The sequence below is a fragment of the Artemia franciscana genome, chromosome 10 (assembly GCF_032884065.1).
Source record: "Artemia franciscana chromosome 10, ASM3288406v1, whole genome shotgun sequence".
In the NCBI taxonomy this organism is placed as follows: Eukaryota; Metazoa; Arthropoda; class Branchiopoda; order Anostraca; family Artemiidae; genus Artemia; species Artemia franciscana.
In genome coordinates, this window is record NC_088872.1 from 26,575,288 (window position 1) to 26,595,448 (window position 20,161).

Genomic DNA, 20,161 nt, shown 5'->3' on the forward strand with positions numbered 1-20,161 from the left:
TCAGAAATTCAATAAAAAAAAACTAATTTTTTTAGCTGAAAGTAAGGAGCGACATTTAAACTTAAAACGAACAGAAATTACTCCGTATATAAAATGGTTTGTCCCCTCCGCAATCCCTCGCTCTTTACGCTAAAGTTTGACTCTTTGCCACAATTCTACTTTTTAAAACAATTAAAAGCTTTAGCGTAAAGAGCGAGGGATTGCGGAGGGGACAACCCATTTTATATACGGAGTAACTTATTTCTCTGGTCAACTTCAGAAGCTATAAAATTAAAAAATAGTGTTTGTGTCAGGTTAAAGAATTGTTGAAAAAGTTCCTCCAACACATAAATAGCAGCCCATACTTTGGATTCTTATAGAAAATTAAATAAAAAAAAAAGTTTGTTTTAACTGAAAGTAAGGAGCAACATTAAAACTTAAAATGAACAGAAATTACTTTGTATATGAAAGTGCTGCTTCCTCATTGACGCCCCACTCTTTATGCTAAAGTTTGACTCTCTCTCAACTCTACTTTTTAAAGCAGTAAAAAACTTTAGCGTAAAGAGCAGGATGTTGATGAGAAAGCAGCCTCTTTCATATACAAAGTAAATTTTTAATGGTTATTGGGAAGTGTACAGACGTTTTCAGGGGGATTTTATTTTGTTTGGGGGGTGGGGCTGAGGGGAGGGGGCTATGTTTGAGGATCTTTCCTTGGAGGAATCTGTCATGGGGGAAGAAAAATTCAAGGAAAAGGGCGCATGATTTTCTAGCATTATTATAAGAAAACAATGAAAAATAAACATGAAAACGTTTTTTCAAATGAAAGGAAGGAGTAGCATTGAAACTTAAAACGAACAGAGATTATTACACATATGAGGGGTTCTAAAAATACTTTAGCATAAAGAGCGAGGTATTTAGGAGGAGATAAATACCTCGCTCTTTATGCTAAAGTATTTTTAGTAATTTCAACTATTTATTCTACGGCCTTTCTGATTCAGGGGGTCATTCTTAAAGAATTAGGACAAAGCTTAAGATTTAGTGTAAAGAGCGAGGTATTAACGAGGATACAAACCCCCTTGTATACATAATAAAAATATAAGATTATGAAAGTTTGTTACGTAAATTGCTAATTTATAAGTTACGTATATTTTTTACTAATAAAAGCGTTCGTTAAAAATTAAAAGTTCTAGTTGCCTTTTTAAGCAACCGAAAAACTGGAGGGCAACTAGGCCTCCTTCTCCACCCCTTATTTCTCAAAATCGTCTGGTTAAAACTAAGAGAAAGCTATTTAGCCAAAAAAAGAATTAATATACAAATTTCATTTTAATAATTTATGTGCGGAGAGCCAAAACCAAACATGCATTAATTCAAAAACGTTCAGAAAATAAATAAAAAAAAACTAATTTTTTTAGCTGAAAGTAAGGAGCGACATTAAAACTTAAAACGAACAGAAATTACTCCATATATAAAATGGGTTGTCCCCTCCGTAATCCCTCGCTCTTTACGCTAAAGTTTGACTCTTTGCCACAATTCTACTTTTTAAAACAATTAAAAGCTTTAGCGTAAAGAGCGAGGGATTGCGGAGGGGACAACCCATTTTATATACGGAGTAATTTCTGTTCGTTTTAAGTTTTAACGCCGCTCCTTACTTTCAGCTAAAAAAAAATTAGTTTTTTTTTATTTAATTTTACTACAGCCTCGGATTGATATTTTCTTACTGTAATATGAAAGTTTTTTTTTTCTAATAAAATTCTGTTTATGGTTATTTTGTTACCGTCTAGTTAAGGTTTTACTTCATGATTGTTTTTCTCTTTATAGATAAGTCTAAGTGGGTCAAATATGAATCACCCAAGTTTGAATCAAGAGGATCCTGACTCAAATAAAGTAGAATCATATTTAGCTAATATTCCATTAGTTGATGCTGATGCTGGTAAGTGAAAAAAAAAAAACACTACCATACAGAAATCTGTTTTAGGAATTTAAAAAACCAAAAGTGGCATGTTGCAAGTATTCCTTTGAAAACCCGTCTTTGTTTACTCAAGATGTAAAGAATAACAAAATTATTGCAACATATATGATACAATTTTACAAAGCAATGGCTTTAATTTGCAAACTATGCTATAATCAGAAAGTGCTGTAATCTTTGTTTAATTTTGCTCCTTTTTCAGTCTTGTTTGAATGGTTACTTATGTATACACAGGTACATGGAAATCCAACCCGTAGGGGTAACAGTTATGCCTTCTTGTTGTTTTTTTTTGGGGGGGGGACATGCAAAAACTTCATTTTGGGCTGCAATTTCATTTTTCTGAAGCATCATTTGGAGCAATATATGGGAAAAACGGAAGATTATCCCTTATGTGCTGGTATAGTAGGTATTACCACTCATCTTTACCTGTTTCTGTCCATAATGTCATATCAACGACCAAGGACAATGTGTTGCCTTTTTCTGATCGCTCTATAAGTCCTAACAAAATAGACTTGATGCTTTTCTGGTAGAGAAGCCTTTCTTTGACACCCCTCCTGTCCCTCAAGTAAAAGACTGTCTACAACCTTATTTAGTGACAATAAGTTTTCAATAGCTTCTATTTTTAGTTTATTCAGGAATATAAAACATGATAGATTTCCTATCATGGAGTAAACAACACAGCACTCGTAAAGGATTCTGATTATTGGATAATTTTCTGGGCTTTGTTTGTTTTGATGGGCGTTTTCGGGCTGAAAACCTCTTCCTAGCTAATTTATCTACTATGGGCTGCCTCCCCGTAGTAGCATCATATTTGTAGGCATGAATATATAATGAGTCGGAGGTAATAGGCTTGGGACTGTCTGTGCAGGATTTCGACTCTTGTTGATAGAAGAGCATCGCCAAGTACTGAAAACCATGTTGTGACCAAGATGGGCCCAGGATTGCACAAAGCCTCCAACCTACTGGAGGTCCCAGGGACTTCTTGCTGTCCGGTTCTAAGCTGGCTTAAGCGCTTCGGTGTAGACTTGAGAAGATATGTTGGTCCCCATCCTGCACTGGTATCCGGGATCACTGCTTTTCTTGAGGCCAAAATAATTTCAAAGATTTAAAGAACATGAAAATTGGAACTTGGAATGTTACGACGTTAAAAAATGACTATCGCATCGACATTTTGACTGACGAATTCAGACGGTTTGAACTGGATTTATTAGGAGTTTCAGAAACTCATATCCCAGGAGTAGGAAGCATGAAATTAGGTGACATAGAATTTGTTTACTCAGGCAGGAAGGATGGGGTACATAGACAGGGAGTAGGGCTCATGATGAATAAGGAAGCTGCTAAGTCTTGTTTAGGCTGGGAAGGTATTAATAATAGAATACTAATTGCTCATTGTATGACTAAAAAGTTTAGGGTATCAGTTGTAGTAGTATATGCCCCCATTGAACCAACTGATGGAGATACTAGTGACTCAGATGAATTTTACTTACAGTTACAGGTGCAAATAGACAGGGTACCAGGTTGAAATATGGTGTTTTTGTTAGGATATTTTAATGCCCAGGTTGGTAGAAATAGGTATAGATGGTATCCTAGCCTAGGTAAATTTGGTGTAGGAAAAGAAAACAGTAATGGCTATAGGCTTTTGCAATTTTGTAGGTATAACAACCTAGTTATAACCAATACAATGTTTGGTCACAAAATAGCCCATAAGTTGACATGGTATTCACGTGATGGTAAGACAGCAAACCTTATTGATTATGTTATTGTAAACAGAAGTCTAGCAGGATCAATACAAGATACTAGGGCGTATAGGAGTGCCGTTATTGATGTTAAAAGTAAAGATCACCATCTAGTAGTGTCTAAGGTTAATTTAAAGCTGAAATTTCGGAAGGGTAACTCCCTCCCGGAAAGTTATGATGTTGGTAGACTTCAGGATGAAAATTTGAGAAAAAAATTCCAGGAACAGTTGAGTACTAAACCTGAGGGTTTAAAATTTGACAATGTGGAAGATGGATGGAATAATTTCAGAAAAACAATTTGTGAAGTTGCTGATGGTGTCCTAGGGAAGAGTGCTAAGACTGCAACTAGGAATATTAGTGAAAAAGCTTTAGGTTTAATAGAGAGTAGAAGGGGTTTGTATAAGAATTATCTGAGTGATAGGTCGTATGAAAACAAAAGGAATGTAAAGAAAATGGAGAAAGCATTAAAATATGAACTAAGGAGATGTGAAGTGGAGGCGATGGATAAAATTGCTGAGGATCTGGAAGATGCGGCTAGACGGCATAATAGTAAAATATTATACTGGCATTTTAATAAATTGAAAGGGAGTAGCCAATCCGGACTAGTCCCAGTTAAAGATAGAAATGGGGCCACAATTAGTGATAAGGAAAAAGTTAAAGAAAGATGGGTGGAACATTTTGAGAATGTGGTAAACCGAGATACAGTTGCAGGAAAAGATATAGATGAAAATGAAAAAGTTTGTGATACCTTGGATGTGAAGGAAGATTTGTTTAGTGAGGAAGAATTAGCGACAGTACTAAAAGGATTAAAAATAATAAGGCCCCAGGTGCTGATAGTATGATTAATGAGTTTCTTAAATATGGTGGCTCTGAGGTTAGGAATAAGCTACTGAAGATTATGAACATGATTTTTGAAAAAGGGGAAGTACCCAATGATTTTAGGAAAATCTTAATTTAACCACTGTATAAGAAAGGTGACAAGAGTGAGTGTCGTAATTATCGAGGCATTAGTCTGGTCTCTGTAGGTAGCAAATTACTGAGTAATATGATACTTTTTAGACTGAGACATGCTGTAGACAAAGTTTTAAGGGAAGAACAATGTGGTTTTAGAAAAGGTAGAGGATGTGTCGACCATGTTTTTACTCTTAGGTTAATAATTGAGAAGTCCCTTCGTTGTCAAACACCTTTGGTCCTTAGTTTTATCGATTATGAGCAAGCTTTCGATTCTGTTGATAGAACAGCGTTAACAAAGGTCTTATCGTTATATGGTATACCAGAAAAATACATTAGAGTGATTTGCGCTATGTACAAGAAAAATACTGCTGCGGTTAAGGTAGGAAATGAGGTTAGCAACTGGTTTTGTATTAATCAGGAGTTAAGCAGGGTTGTGTTCTATCCCCCTTTATATGGATCATTTTGATGGACTTCGTCTTAAGGAGCACAGGAAAGGCAATTGGAGACCATGGAATCAAATGGGGAGGAAGAACGCTCCTGGACTTAGATTATGCTGATGATTTAAGCATATTGGATGAAAGTGTGAGCAAAATGAATGAATTTTTAGAGGTTTTACGAGTTCAGGGTGCTAAAATAGGCTTGAAAATTAATGTTAAGAAGACTAAGTCACCAAGGCTAGGAATAAGTGAAGATGAACAGGTGACATTAGGTAACAAAAAGATTGATCAGGTTGGGAGCTTCAGTTACCTTGGTAGTATTATTAGTAAAGATGGTGGGAGTAGTGAAGATGTTAAAAGTAGAATAGCTAAAGCTCAGGGTGTTTTTTCACAGTTAAAAAAAGTTTGGAAGAATAGAAAGATAAGTCTACAAACCAAGATTAGAATATTGGAAGCTACAGTGATGACAGTTGTCAAATATGGCTCTGAAGCATGGGCACTACGAAAAGCAGATGAAAATTTACTAGATGTTTTCCAGAGAAATTGCCTACGGATTGTTCTGGGTACCCGGCTGACTGACCGTATTTCAAACAGTAGGTTGTACGAAAAGTGTGGTTCAATCCCGCTTTCTGGGGCTATAATGAAAGAAAGGTTGAGATGGCTAGGCCACGTTCTACGGATGAAGGATGACAGATTACCGAAGATTGTCCTTTTTGGCCAACCGTCTGGGGCTACACGGAAAGCAGGTCGTCCTTGTCTGGGTTGGGAGGATGTCATAAATAAAGATTTAAAGGAAATGGGAACTTACTGGGAGGGTGTAAAGAGGGAGGCTCTAAATAGATTAGGTTGGAGGAGGAGCGTGTTGGCCTCAGGCGGCTTGGTGCTGCAGTGAGTTATTAGTAGTAGTAGTAGATTTCCTTATATTTCCTGGCAATTCCTTGAGTTTTGCTATTAGAGCTCTAATTGTTTATCTGAAGGAATTAGTATTAAATCAGCCCTTTATTTTTCTGATAAAGCATTTTTGGCTGTACTCTACAAGTTTATTCTTCAAACTTCTTTTCATTATTCTGCTAAACTGTAATTTTAGCTTCCAGAATTTCAGCAGTGAACATATGAGTATTAGTAAATATACCTAGTCTCTTTAGTAGATTTTGTTTGTTAAACGCAGGAATCGTATTTTTTGTGTTAATCAGAATATAAGTGGTAACCAGCATTCCCCAGCCATTATACTCGGTTCACAATTTGGTAAGTCTGATTGTAAGTTTACTGTACTGTATGTAATATTATTTTATTGCTCTATTTTTTCACGAAATTTATACGAGATTAATCTCCATGTGTGCTAACTTTGACTTCATTCTATTTGGCTAATATATTTGATTTAGATGACCATCAAAAGATTTTTGATCCATCAAAATCTAGATTTATGGGTATCTATTCATTACTTGGCATGTATTTGGGGCTTGATATGATCATGAATTAATGGAATATTGAAAGAAGTGATATCAGTTTTTTAAGACTGTGAAAGTCTAATTTTTTAGTTGCATTGTTCTAGTTGCAGGATCACTAAAATACAATAATATGTGGGCGCCAGTAGGGGGTAGGGGTGAGTAACTCCCTCCCCCCACAAAAAAAAGTCATTAAAACTGTATAACAATTCGAAAGTGAGACATATTTCCATTAGGTCTTTGTAAAACAAAGCTTATGGCAGCACTCCGCCCTCTCACTATGGGGGAAATATTTATGGCACTCATGCAATAATGGTATTTGGTACTTCATTTGTACTTGCAGTAGGGCCAGGTGTTTCTGCCTTACCCAGCATCTGAACAAAGCCTCTGAATGGTGGTTTCCCTTGATAGTCAGTCTTGTGCCAATTCTTTAGCAAATAAAAGCCAGTATTTGTCCCATCTGCGGTCAAATTTGCAGCAACTTCCAGCTGGCTCCAGATCTTGTCTAACTAGCGTCCAGCAAATTTTTAACACACACCATGTTGGTAGGGGCTTGGCAAGCAGTATTTGTTTAATGAGGTATCTTTCAGGGCTATGTAAAGTGTATGAAAGCCAGCAGAGCTTGATGATGCCTAAGATTCTGTCAACATTGTAACATTTGTTCTGGATTCTATTGTTTGATCTGACATCCAGTTGCATTAGATCAAACGCAGGTAACAGTGGTCAAAGACCTCTGGAGCGTGCCTCTGAGTTGTTTTAATGGACAAGGATTCAGCTCCATAAAGAAAAAATGTCCTCTCTGTCAGCTATCAAATGCTCATTCTCTTACACTAATCTTTTGAGAAACTCATAGATGCTCGCGGAATTTAGCAAAGACTGCTTGAGCCTTAGATATTCTTCTGTTGACGTCTTGATCACATCATCCTTTCAAATCCACCTCAGATTGCAGCTAGACAAGGCTGTCAACCTCTTTAAGTAGAAGACCATAAATAGTCTGTTTCTTGTAATGTTTAGATCAAGAACTTCGGCTCAGTCAAGGTTTATCAAGGTGACGTTTCAACCAACTACTATTCTTTCAAATCTCCAGAGAGCATGCTCAATGATCCAATCAATAAAATAATTAAAAAGACCAGAGAGAGTGCACGGCCTTGTTTGGCACCCTATTCTATATCAAGTCATGACAACTCTTCGCCATAGATTCTGACTCAGGATTCAAGTCCTTGGTTATAAGCTTCCAGGATGTTAACAAATTCCTGCAGCATGCTATCTTCAAGGAGAATCCTCTACAAAGTTCGCAGTTCAACTGAAGCAAAGGCAGCAACATAATCTTTGAAAAATGGTGAGTGGAAGATTTTTACCTTTTGCATTGTGCATTTATCAAATGAAGGGAGAAAATCTGATCCGAGATCTTCTATTGGACTGGAATCTGGAATGGTTTTCCCGTGTTTGCCTATTTCTTCCCGTTTGGAATCTCTGTAATAGAACGATGGCAAATAATGTGGCTGTGATGTCAATGAGGGTTAAAACAGATAATTTGTTTGCTTATTTAGAAAAGAGAGTTCTGTCCATCTTGAATTTTGTTGGTTCTGACTTGGGGTTTGACTACATGTTATTGGAATTATATTAAAAAACAACAACAAAAACAAACCCTTAATGTTACTTTAGACGGAAAAACCTTCTGATTTACACCTAGTGGACGCGTTCTTGATTCTTGATCACAATTGGTGTACTGGCATCATGTACTATAGATGTCGGTTCTAGACAAAATCTACAGGAAGTAACTCCTCTTACTTCTTAATCCCATCCTGTATCTCGGTGCACTTCTAACGTAGGTTAACACTTCTACAGTTGTCACTAATTTCATATTTCCAAATTATTTTCTTTAACCTTTATCTTATCCCGCTATGATAACTCAACCCCCCGAAGAAAAGAAACACAAAGAAAAGCATCAAAGAAATAAAAATATAAAATAAACACTATATGACATTCTATGCCATTTATTTTACCTATATTTTGGAATATAGGTAGAATATTCCAAAGTCTCGTCTTTTCCTCATTCTTTTTATTTGTCATTTATTTCCCTTTAGCTCCTCAGTTTTACATGTGTGGGGAATTTCCAAGGGATGATTATCTGCGGAGAGGGGCGGGGGCTCTTGGGGATTGGATATTTTTCCTCGCAGGAGGAGGGGGGTCAGCCGTCAGTTTCAAGCTGATTTGAAAAAAGCTTTGTTTGGCCTATCTTAGGGTGTCATGAATAGATAAATGCCTCACCTATTAGTACACAAGTTTTTTGTCTCATGTCTTTTGTCTTCATTGAGATTGATTTGTCCCTGTCATTTGCCTTAAGCTAGTTGGAGAGAACAAAATATGTTGATCCAATTCCTGGTGTCACATATCGACACAGTCAAGCTGTAACTTGTTTTGTGTTTATATACTACCTGATGATTGGCGTCTCTTTATTGGGTGTCCTGAATCTTTTTGTCTTTTCGTCTGTAATTTTCAAGAACATTCAAAGTCAAGTGCTCTTGTCCTTTTGGTCTGGGTCGAAAGAATATTTTGATTCCTGGCTGATCGGAAAAAAGGTTTTTGGCCCTTTATCAGTTGTCTTTGGCCTAGAGATGCACTGATCTAAGGTTCTATCGTTTGAGAAAAAAATAGTAGGCCCCTTTTTGGCATTTTTCTATTCACGTCGCTCTTTTCACATCACTTTTTATTCAGGATCTCATTGGGCTTATAGTGCAAAAACTTTTAGGTTGGTCGGAAAAAAAAATATTATAAGCCTTGTCATCTCCCAATGCAAAAGTTGATGTCCCGAGTTCAACATTGAGGTCTACTCGACCACCGACATATCCTGATAGTTAGAATTCTATCACATAACCGTTCATGAGACATTGTAGATGCAATATTTTGATTAGCTGGATACACATAGTGTTCTTTTCGATTTGCATAGCCACTTCACCTTGAGTACATTCCAAGTCTCACAGGGGTTATAGTCCCCAAACTCATTGGCTGATCTGAGACAAAATATCCCCCTCCCTGCTGCCTCATTACCAAAGTCAAGGTTCTCCAAGCGCAACACAGAAGTTTATGTTTGCCTTGTCCCCTTGCTTTCCCCAATACTGCCTGAAAGCTATAGCACCATCCCCAAGCTGTCTCCGAGACATTGTATATGTGCTATTTTGGAAAGCTGAAAGCATTTAATCATCTTCGATGTAACTCCATTCCCTCCCCCGAATCCAAAATTTGAGGTCCATCTGCCCCTCCCTCCCATAAAAAAAAAACTCACTGTAAGCCTCAATTTGATCCCCCAAGCCATTGCCGAGATACTTCAGATGTGCCCCTTTAGGCATTTGAATAATTGTGTCTTTTGATTTACTCTGTTTCATCCTCAAGTCAAAATTGGAGGTCCGCGTGCCTCTCCCCAACACTCCCTGAAAGCATAAATTGAATTGTTCCAAGCTATTGGTGATACATTGCCGAGAACGTATTTTGAAAATTGGGATGGACGTAGGGTCTTTTCAATAATTTAGGTCCGTGTACATAGTATACCCTTAGGAGACCGTATGTGCCCACCTTTTCTGCTAAGACTTATCTTCCAACAGTTGGTAATTTATTTAATTTTGGACAATTGTCCCTGGGGATACAGGAGTGGTGTCGATTCTGTGAGAATTACCCTCTTGGCATTTCTGTACAAAATGCCCATCTAATAATTTGGATATGAATGGGAGGAGGCAAGGGTGTGGTAGGGGACTAGTTACCCTCTCATCACTTTTGGCCCTTAAATAGAACACAGAATTTTCAATTTCCGATAAAATGATCCCCCACTCAAGTTTCTATAACCACGGCTTCCATATGAAGATGTCGGGAAACACAGGTACAATGAAGACACGTGTCTTTTTATTAAGGTAACACCAGTGGATTGCCTCAAGTTGAACTTTATAAACTATGTAAAATGTTATATCATCAAAAAACTTATTAATTCAGTTAATAAGTCATTCTTTAGCACTAACAAATATGATCAATTTGGCATTTCATTTCTTCTTCCTTTTAAGAGCAAGTGAATGATATCATAATTTTTTGGATAGAATGTTTTTTTTTTATAAAAAAGAAGCAATTAACTATCATTCTGATGCGAATCCTATGAAAACACATGGTCTTCCTGATTTTCTATTTCAATTCTTATTCCTCCTCTCATGGCTAATGATTACACTGACCCTTACACTATTATTCTTACACTGACCCTTCAAGACTATTACTTTGTGAAATTTTTTGGCCACTTCATAACAATTCACAAACAAAAACGCTTAAAAACCTGAAAAGTTCTTGTATATGTATATATTCTATAAAACTTATATCAAATAGTTGATGGTAATGAAACTCTTAAGTAAGGATTGACTCGGTCCAATAGTAACCGAAACTAAAGAATGCAATTTATCTAATAATAGACACATCAAAACAATTTGCCTTTCCGCTTTAAGTTTTAATGGCGCTACTTACTTTCAGTTAAAATAACTTGTTTTTTTATTTGATCGAAATCTAGAGCGGAATTGCCAAAAAAACAAAAACACTGAGAAATATCTTGTCTCTCAGTATCCATCCCGGGACACTTCAGACGTTTTTTAAAGTGAAGTACATAGAGATGCAGAAAAACCTTGATTTCTAGGGTTGAAAATCGATTTTTTTTTTTTTTTTTTTTTTTTTTTATTATTATTCTTGAACTCTCCACACATCGGAAATGTGTTGATCTTTCCTTAATTTTTCTTTTAAATATAATCTACCTATGATTCTGAGTAGATAACTGCTAGCTTGTGTGTCATTTTCTTTCGCCTTTATTGACCGCGTTGTATGGTATTGATGAATGGAAATATTGTATGGTCTAGTCTAAAACTAGAGGTGATTCCGGTGTTTTCTTTAGACCAGTATTTAGATTCAAGAAAAAAAAAATAATCATTAAAAACAACAAGATGCAGCTGTTGAATGTGGCTTCGTTTTGTCTTTCTTCGTCAGCGAGTCTTAGAGTTAAATTTGCCAAAGATTTTTTTTTTTTTTTTTTTTTTTTTTTTTTTTTTTTTTTTTTTTTTTTTTTTTTTACAAAAAAGTTCTTTCATATTTTTTTATGAAGTAGTTACACTCCTTCAAATGCACGCAATATATTAAGACCTGATACACTTAATATGACTCTTTGAATGCAGTAGCTCACTTTCCTTGACAGTTTCGATTCGCTCTTTGTTTTCTTGGATAAATATTTATAAACAGATCAGTTGTATTAATTTTATCCAATCGGAACATTGTCTGATAAATGCAAAGGCTTAATATCCAAGCGTCATATATTTAAGTTTACTTTTTGGTTCTTTAATTTTCATTTCGTTGTAGATGGCGAACCTGTGCCTGAAGTAGATTTAGAAGAAAAAGCAAGGCTCATTGCTCAAGTCATGGAGTTACAAAATACTTTGGATGGTAAGCTTAATAACTTGTTTTTAACATTATTTACTTATTCAAGTCTTCGATACGTACAAACCAAGTTTTTCCTTTTATTTGATTTTCTCTTTCATATTATTGACTGAATTAAGTAAAAATTTAGTATTCTGGGAAGGGGCCGAAAACAGAGGCCCTTTTCATGGGTATATCCGTGAGTCATGCATGATATATATATATATATATATATATATATATATATATATATATATATATATATATATATATATATATATATATATATATATATATATATATATATATGTATATATATATATATATATATATATATATATATATATATATATATATATATATATATATATATATATATATATATATTAAACAAGTGACCATATTAACCAAGTGACATATAGCAATCGCAAATTCTGTTGATCTGTCGGTCGGTCTGTCTGTCTCTCCAGGTTTTGCCAGTTAAGGCACTTCCAGATAAGCTAGGACGATGAAATTTGGCAGGCGTATCAGGGACCAGACCAGATTAGTTTAGAAATAGTCGTTTTTCCGATTCGACCATCGGGGAGTGGGGGGGGGGAATGGGGGACCGTTAATTCAGAAATATTAGAAAAAATGAGGTATTTTTAACTTACGAACGGGTGATCGGATCTTAATGAAATTAGATATTTGGAGGGATATCGTGTCTCAGAGCTCTTATTTTAAATCCCAACTGTTTCCAGTGTCATTCGGGGGAGTTGGAGGGGGAAACCTAACATCTTTGAAAACGCTTAGAATCGAGGGATCGGGATGAAAATTGGTGGGAAATTTAAGCACAAGTCCTAGATACATGATTGACATAACTGGAATGGATCCGCTCTCTTTGGGGGAGTTGGGGGGAGGGTTAATTCTGAAAAATTAGAAAAAAGCGAGGTATTTTTAACTTACAAAGGAGTCATCAGATCTTAATGAAATTTCATATTTAGAAGGACCTCGTAATTCAGATCTCTTATTTTAAGTCCCGACCGGATCCAGTGTCATTGGGGGGAGTTGCAGCGGGGGAACCGGAAATTCTAGTGTCACTGGGTCGGGCAATTCGGAAAAATTAGAAAAAGTGAGGTATTTGTAACTTACGAACGAGTGATCAGATCTTAATGAAATTTGACATTTAATTGAATCTTGTGCTTTGGAGCTCTTATTCTTAACCCTGACCAGATTGGGGGAGTTGGAGGGGGAAACCGGAAATCTTGGAAAACGTGAAAATTGAGGTATCTTTATCTTACGAATGGGTGATCGGATCTTAATGATACTTGATATATAGAAAGATTTCAATTCGAATTGGATCCGGGGACATACGGGGTTGGGGGGGGATACAGCAATATTGGAAAACGCTCAGAGTGGAGAGATCGGAATGAAACTTGATGGGAAAAATAAGCACAAGTTTTAGATACGTCATTGCCATAGTTGGAATGGAACGGGTCTCTTTGGGGGAGTTGAGGGTGGGCTGTGTTAATTCCGAAAAATTAGAAAAATTGAGGTATTTTTAATTTAAGAACAGGTGACCGAATCTTAATGAAATTTGATATTTAGAATAAACTCATGTCTCAGAGCTATTATTTTAAATCCCGACCAGATCTGGTGACATTGGGGGAGTTGGAGGAGGGGACTGGAAATCTTGGAAAATGCTTAGAGTGAAGAGATCGGGATGAAACTTGGTGGGTAGAATAAGCAAATGTCGTAGATACGTGATTGACGTAACCGGACTAGATCCGCTCTCTTTGGGGTAATTAGGAGGGGGTCCAGTGCTTTGGCGAGTTGTGTACTTCTGGACGTGCTAGGACGATGAAAATTGGAAGGACGTGTCAGGGACCTGCACAAATTGACTTGATAAAGTCGTTTTCCTCGATTAGACCATCTGGGGGGGGGGCTGAAGGAAGAGGGAAAACTAGAAAAAATTAGGTATTTTTAACTTACGAGTGGGTGATCGGATCTTAATGAATTTTGATATTTAGAAGGACCTCGTGTCTCAGAGCTCTTATTTTAAATCCCGACCGGCATTAAGCCTCTGATTTTTCCTCTTAAATCAATCTATTGATTCTTAAAATTTTGCTAGAGCTCATGCCATATGAGCTCTTAGCTCTTCCAGCCTCGTCACAAGTGCCATATGAGCTCTTAGCTCTTGTTCAAAGAGACCTTTTAAAATACTGGCTGAATTACAGGCTCATATGAGCTCTATATTGTACAAAATAGAAAACATACTTAAAAAACGAGGAAAACGAGAGGAGATGTAATAACAATGGGAGCTCAAATTTGGTTCTTTATTTTTATACTTTAAGTCAAAAAACCATATACTAGAAACCAAACACCAGATTACAGAACACAAACAGAAAAAGGGGGAAAATGAAAAGTAATATATTAATAATGGAAACTCAAATTTGTTTCTTTTTTTATTCTTAAAAAAAATAAAGTTTAAACTTTGGTTTGACTTAAAAAGACAATTTGACACTAAACTTACAGAAACTCATGAAATGTATACCATGACAAGATTAAAATACTACATAATGGCTGGTAAAAAAAAAACAACAACAGGGTTGTGATTTTAAACAACGGTTTTTGATCTACGATTTAAATGCTTTGATCAACCAACAGGAAAGGAAAGGGAGCTGGAAATTCTTTTAAACAGCCTAATCTCTAAATTTCCCCCTGTCTGTACATCCGTATAGGGGGAGATTAACTATTTTGGAAGGAATTTGCCTCACTAACGGAAATAATGAATTCATGAAGTTCTTTTATTAACCAAAGGGGGAAACGCTACCGTTGTCTGAACTTTCTGGAAAACAACTCTTTTATCTTCGTTAATTTCAATACGCATAGCTCTCTTTTGGGAGCATGACTCCACTAGCCACACAGCAGGGAAGTGTAAGGAAAGTTTCATCCATATCTTTGGATGCCATGTCCCATTCAACATTCAGATGTAATTCAATATTGTTTCCCATAATCAACCGTTGACTTAGAACTGGGTTCACCATCATACATTGACAAGGTTCATTGAAGAAGTTCCCCATGTGTTGTCAGATAACATGACTTCTAAGATTTATACAAGATTCATGTGGTATGCCCAAGCTTCTGACCATCAGCAAATTGACCATCGCAAATATGATTGCCTCTTGATTCACTTTCCACCTGTGACTGACGCTAAGGAAGCATTTTTTTTTTGCTGACGTTTATAAAAAAAAAAAAAATGTATCCTGGTTCTCACAGAATCCTCTCGCCATTTCGTGCCTCATTCTTCTTTCTATGATAGTGAATCCGTTAAGCCTTTTATTCAGGATTAATTGCTTTGCGTAAATAGCTTACTACTAAGTCTACATGAGGGCTGTAATTGTATTTACATTTGTATGACAAGTGTATTTGGGAACTCCTGACAGTCCTAGCTCCTTGACTCTTTCAATATTCTGTGGACGGACCACGTGATCTCCGTCGCCTTTCTTCTCCCGAAAACTTCTGTCTTCTATTAATCCTAGCTTTTGCCGACTTACTTCGGTTTTACCTTCGCTCTGTGAATTTGTCGAAAGAATGATCTTTTCCAGAATTGGATGGTTTGTTGAGATTAATAACATCCTTCCAAAAGAAGTAACAAACTAAAAAATAGCTGTTAATTCCATTTACCACATTATCCGCCTTAAACTAAGGTAAGCATTTTGCTTAAAAGTGACATGTCGATTGTGGCTATTCTGTTTGATTTGTCATCCTCCTGTGGTAATCCGTTCCTTGATAGACTGTTTAAGGCTCCTATTAAGCTTGGATATTCTCAAAGCTTTTGCTGTTTTCATGAATGCTTTTCTAACTGAAAGAAGCTTCTTTTTTCAGGTAAAGACGTAAACGGTAAGGTTACTCCTGTTACTAGGAATTTCCCTCAGGGAGTAATCTTGAGTCCTCCTCTTTTCAATCTTTATGCAACCAAGTCCAAAATGTCACGCTCACTATTTGGGCTTTAAGCTGAGGATTTAGTAATATGAAAGTCTTTGAGGAATTTCAATTTATTGTAAAGACTCAGTCAGCAAGATTTAATTCTAATCGACAGCTTGTGTTTACCTTCTGGTTTCTGAATTTCAATCAACAATACTTATGCTATCAGGTTTACTTCTCAAAGGAAGGTTCTTCTCACAACTACCAGTCAGAGATAGGAAAGGGCCACGATTAATGATAAGAAAAGTATTAAAGAGAGATGGGCAGTTTATTTTGACAGTTTGGAAGTGAAGGAAGATCTATTTTGCAAAGAGTTAGTGACAGTACTAAAAGGATTTAAAAAATAAGGCCTCAGACGCTGATAGCTTTGTAAGTGACTTCTTGAAATACGGTGGTTGCAAAGTTTGAGCTAAATTACTGAAGATTATGAACATGATTTTTGAAAGGGAAGAGTACCTGGTGATGTTAGGAAAACTTTGATAGAACCCCTTTATAAGGAAGATGATAATAGTGAGATAGTTAATTGTTGGGATATTGAGTTGGTTCCTGCAGGGAGCAAATTACTTAGAATGGAGATACTTCTTAGACTAAGAGATGCTGTAAATAAAGTTTTGAGAGAAGAGCAGTATAGTTTTGAAAAGGACAGGTGATGCGTCCACCAGATTAACACTCTAAGATAAAATACTGAAAATTGTCACAATCATCTGACCGCTTTATTCTTTAGTTTTATAGAGGCAATTGATTCAGCCGCTAGAAGAGCTACAGTGAAGGTCCATCCTTTTTTGGTATACTAGAAACAACATATCCATATAGTTGATGCAAAATGTCAAGGTGGACATAAAATCCAACAATCGCTCCATTCTCTTTCATTTTACGGAAACTAGTAGGGCGATCCATTGAATCTATGATTTCTAGGCGTTTATCCCTCTCCCCGGAAAATACCTCCCGGAAATGATCCCTCCCCCCGTAGAAAACTGGGTTTTCCAATTTGAGAATTTTATTCGAGTTGTCTTTTTTTTTTAGTTTCGTTGTGAAATACTAAGGAAAGGGAAACCGAGGAATTTACGCATCATAAGTATCTTAAAAACTTAGGAAAAAATCGCAAATCCATTTTTGTTGAAAAGACTTCCATATGAACTTTAAAAAATTAAAAAAAAAAAAAAGAAGAAACAGTAGGTAGGCGAGAAGTCATCAAAATTAAGCAAATAACATATGGCACCAAAAAGTTTAAGAAGGCTTATCTTCTTTGAAAGCATAGTTGGCTTTGGGAACAAACGAATTTTTATTGTTTAGGTTTTTACAGACGAAAGCATTGTCAAATTCTACGAGTTAGTTTTTCTTATCTACCAAGTTCAAAATTACAACAAATCACCATTAATAAGTAAATCAAATCCAAAACGAACGGGAATTACAATACATAACCTAGTCTAACTAAAAAAAAGCAAAAATTAAAAGGAGTAGGGCTGAAACCCCCATGTCTTCTCTAGATCAGAACGTAATTTGCAGTTTACTAAAATAGAAAAAAAAAACCGTTGATTGTCAGTTTTATATACAGATTCTGATGTTTATTCCTTGGGAACTAGAACTTCCAATTTTCAACTAAATAAGCCTCCTTAAAGTTAAACATCCATCCCTTCCATAAAAAACTTAAATGCCCTCGGGGAATAGCTTAAAACTTTTTCCCCCAGGCTCTTAGGGTTTGTTTCAACCCCAAAAGCCGTGTTATGTGATATTTGGACCGTTTTCAATAAAATGGCTACCTCGAAATGTCTATTAGATACACTTCGAGAAAACATGATGTGTTTGTTTGTAGGGGAGGGGGGATAGCTGCCATCCGATCATTTTGACTCTTAAAAAGGGCACTAGAACTTCAGATTACCAATCCAATGAGCCCCCTCCAAAGTTTATACGACGACGTTTTCATAAAATAACTTATTTTCCCTCAGAGCATAACTTTCAACCCTTGCCCCGAGTACTGTGGAGTGGGGTTGCAATCCTCAAAGATATAATTTCCGTGCTTTTCAACTACGCTGAACAAAATGGCTCCCTCAAAATTTTGATCCGAAATATTTGGGAAATGATGGGTGTGGGAGGGGTGGGGCTATTTGCCCTCCAATCACTTTCAACTATACAATGGGCACTAGTTCTCTCAATTTCCGATCGAATGAGCCCTTTTTGATGTTTTGACAACAACTCATTCTATAAGAAGTGTCCTGGTTAAAATAATAATTAATAAATAATACTTTGTGGCAACATCGTTCTTCACTTAGGATGCGCTATTGCGCTGCCTATGTTAGTCTATCTCATAGAAATTTTTAAACGTTTTTTTTTATATTAGACTCCATCATTTTCTATTTTCCTATATACTCCGCGAGTGTTGGGGTATTTTCTGGGGGGGATGGTAAACGCGACCACCGAATTTATGAGTCAGTGTCACTTCAGCAGAACTTTATGTCCAAAAACAGCAGGTTATAGATTCCGTTGGGCTTGTAGTTGAGGATTTGAGGGCTAGTGGAAACAATGTCAAGCTTCTTGTCCCTCATACGATCACCAATCAACAGCCCCGTTGGCTTTTGCATCTACTGGAATTCTTCATTCTGTTAGTGGAAGTGGAATACATTAAAAGTTCGCATTGGCTCACGTGGAGAGTGCCAGCATTGTAGGATAATGGATGTCTTTATATCTCTGCCGTACAAATTTGAACTTTTTCATTATTTCAATCACATTGAAATTGAAAATGCTACTTTTGTAGCTGATAGTAGAATATCAGATGTATAGACTGGTGATTAGCGTGTCTAGGCAATGTATACAGTTTTTCGATCATCTTGGCCTACCGTACACATTCTGCAGAACTCCCAACTGCAGAACTCATTGAAAATTGTATAGGCGTCGTATCATTTGTTTTGGTGGAAAAAATAGCCTCCTATTTTGTATGATATTAATTTTAGTGGTCTGAGAATAAACTGCTGTTCAATTTTGTTCATTAATAAAGCTTTGCAAACAAAAGTCGTTTTTTTTTTCACTAGATTGTTTTCTTAATCAATTGATTTCTGCATAAGAACAGTCGTCACCAACAACTAGGGCTGGTGTGTTATCCGGATTTACCGCATTATGGTCTTGTAGCGAAAAGTCAGCTTTAAGTTTGTTGCAGCATAGATTTTGCTTCATCTTCTCAATTCTGCTAGTATTGTCAGTTTAAAATTTTCGTTCGTTGTATAATAATCGTCCAATTGAAGAAGATTCACTCGTCACGAGAGCCCAAGGGAGTGACATTTTCTTTAACTGCCAAATATTTTTTTTTCGCATTCTAACCAATGGTTTGCGTAGCGCAGGTACCAATCTACTGGTTTTCAGCCTTCGGCCGGGAGTACCATTCAGCGTTTCCTGTTTTGTTTTTGTTTTGTTTTTTCAGATTTTGCCAGGCACCTATTTAGAACTGGGTCAACTCTGACTGAGCTAGTGTTGTAACGGGTAAAATTGGTCTCTTTAAAATTCGGTATTTTACGAATTTTACCGCAATATTACGGACCTCTGTAAAATTGGTATTTACCGATTTTACGTACCGATATTTTGCCGGTATTTCACGTGGTGGTCGGCGTTTATCCCCACTCCCCCGCAGAAAATACCTCTTCCCGGAAAATACCTCCCTGGGAAATAAGGCTTTCCAAATTTGAGAATTTTATTTTAGTTTTTTCCGTAGGGGGAAGGAATTTTGGTACTTGCGTGTTGTACGCCACTTACTCAAGTTTATGCTGTGTAAAATCGAGAACAAACCGGTTTCTTCGTTAGTTTCTTTCAGCTTAATGTGAGACAAGACAAAGTCAAGTGACATAATAGATGGGAAATATATAATTTGGGATATATTTTCACATGAGGGGCGTGGGGGGGAGGGTAAAGTGTTTGGACAATTTGAAGTCAGAAAACGATTGTTACTTCATAATATGCAAAATAATTGTACCTAACACTAATGTTGGTGCACTCCTTACAAAGTAAAGGTTTATTTTTTACAATGCCATAGCACCGTACAGAGGCGAATTTACGAACAAAAGATAAACATACCACAATGCCATAGTTTGGTTTTACAAGTACATTCTGGCTTTTAACAGAATTGGCCATGAAATAGTTTTTTCGTCCAGCCCAGAATTTGTTTTCTTTATGTGGTTAGTGTAATGTTCACTGTGTTTTTATCGCTGTATGATTCACTGTCCAAGTTTTCTATATGTTCAATTAAGACTCTAGAAGCAGAGG

At 36.4% G+C, this 20,161-nt stretch overlaps 1 protein-coding gene across 3 annotated transcripts in view; it reads left to right on the plus strand.

Annotated features, from left to right (window-relative positions):
- Positions 1-20,161, plus strand: part of LOC136031997 (short coiled-coil protein B-like) — a 59,662-nt gene that overhangs the window by 24,761 nt on the left and 14,740 nt on the right. For all 3 annotated transcript variants that reach the window (XM_065712061.1, XM_065712059.1, XM_065712060.1), the window contains 2 exons: positions 1,798-1,909; positions 11,891-11,974. In XM_065712061.1, coding sequence (XP_065568133.1) covers positions 1,819-1,909; positions 11,891-11,974 — 175 coding nt within the window. In that variant the 5' untranslated portion in view covers positions 1,798-1,818. The remainder of the gene's footprint in view (positions 1-1,797; positions 1,910-11,890; positions 11,975-20,161) is intronic.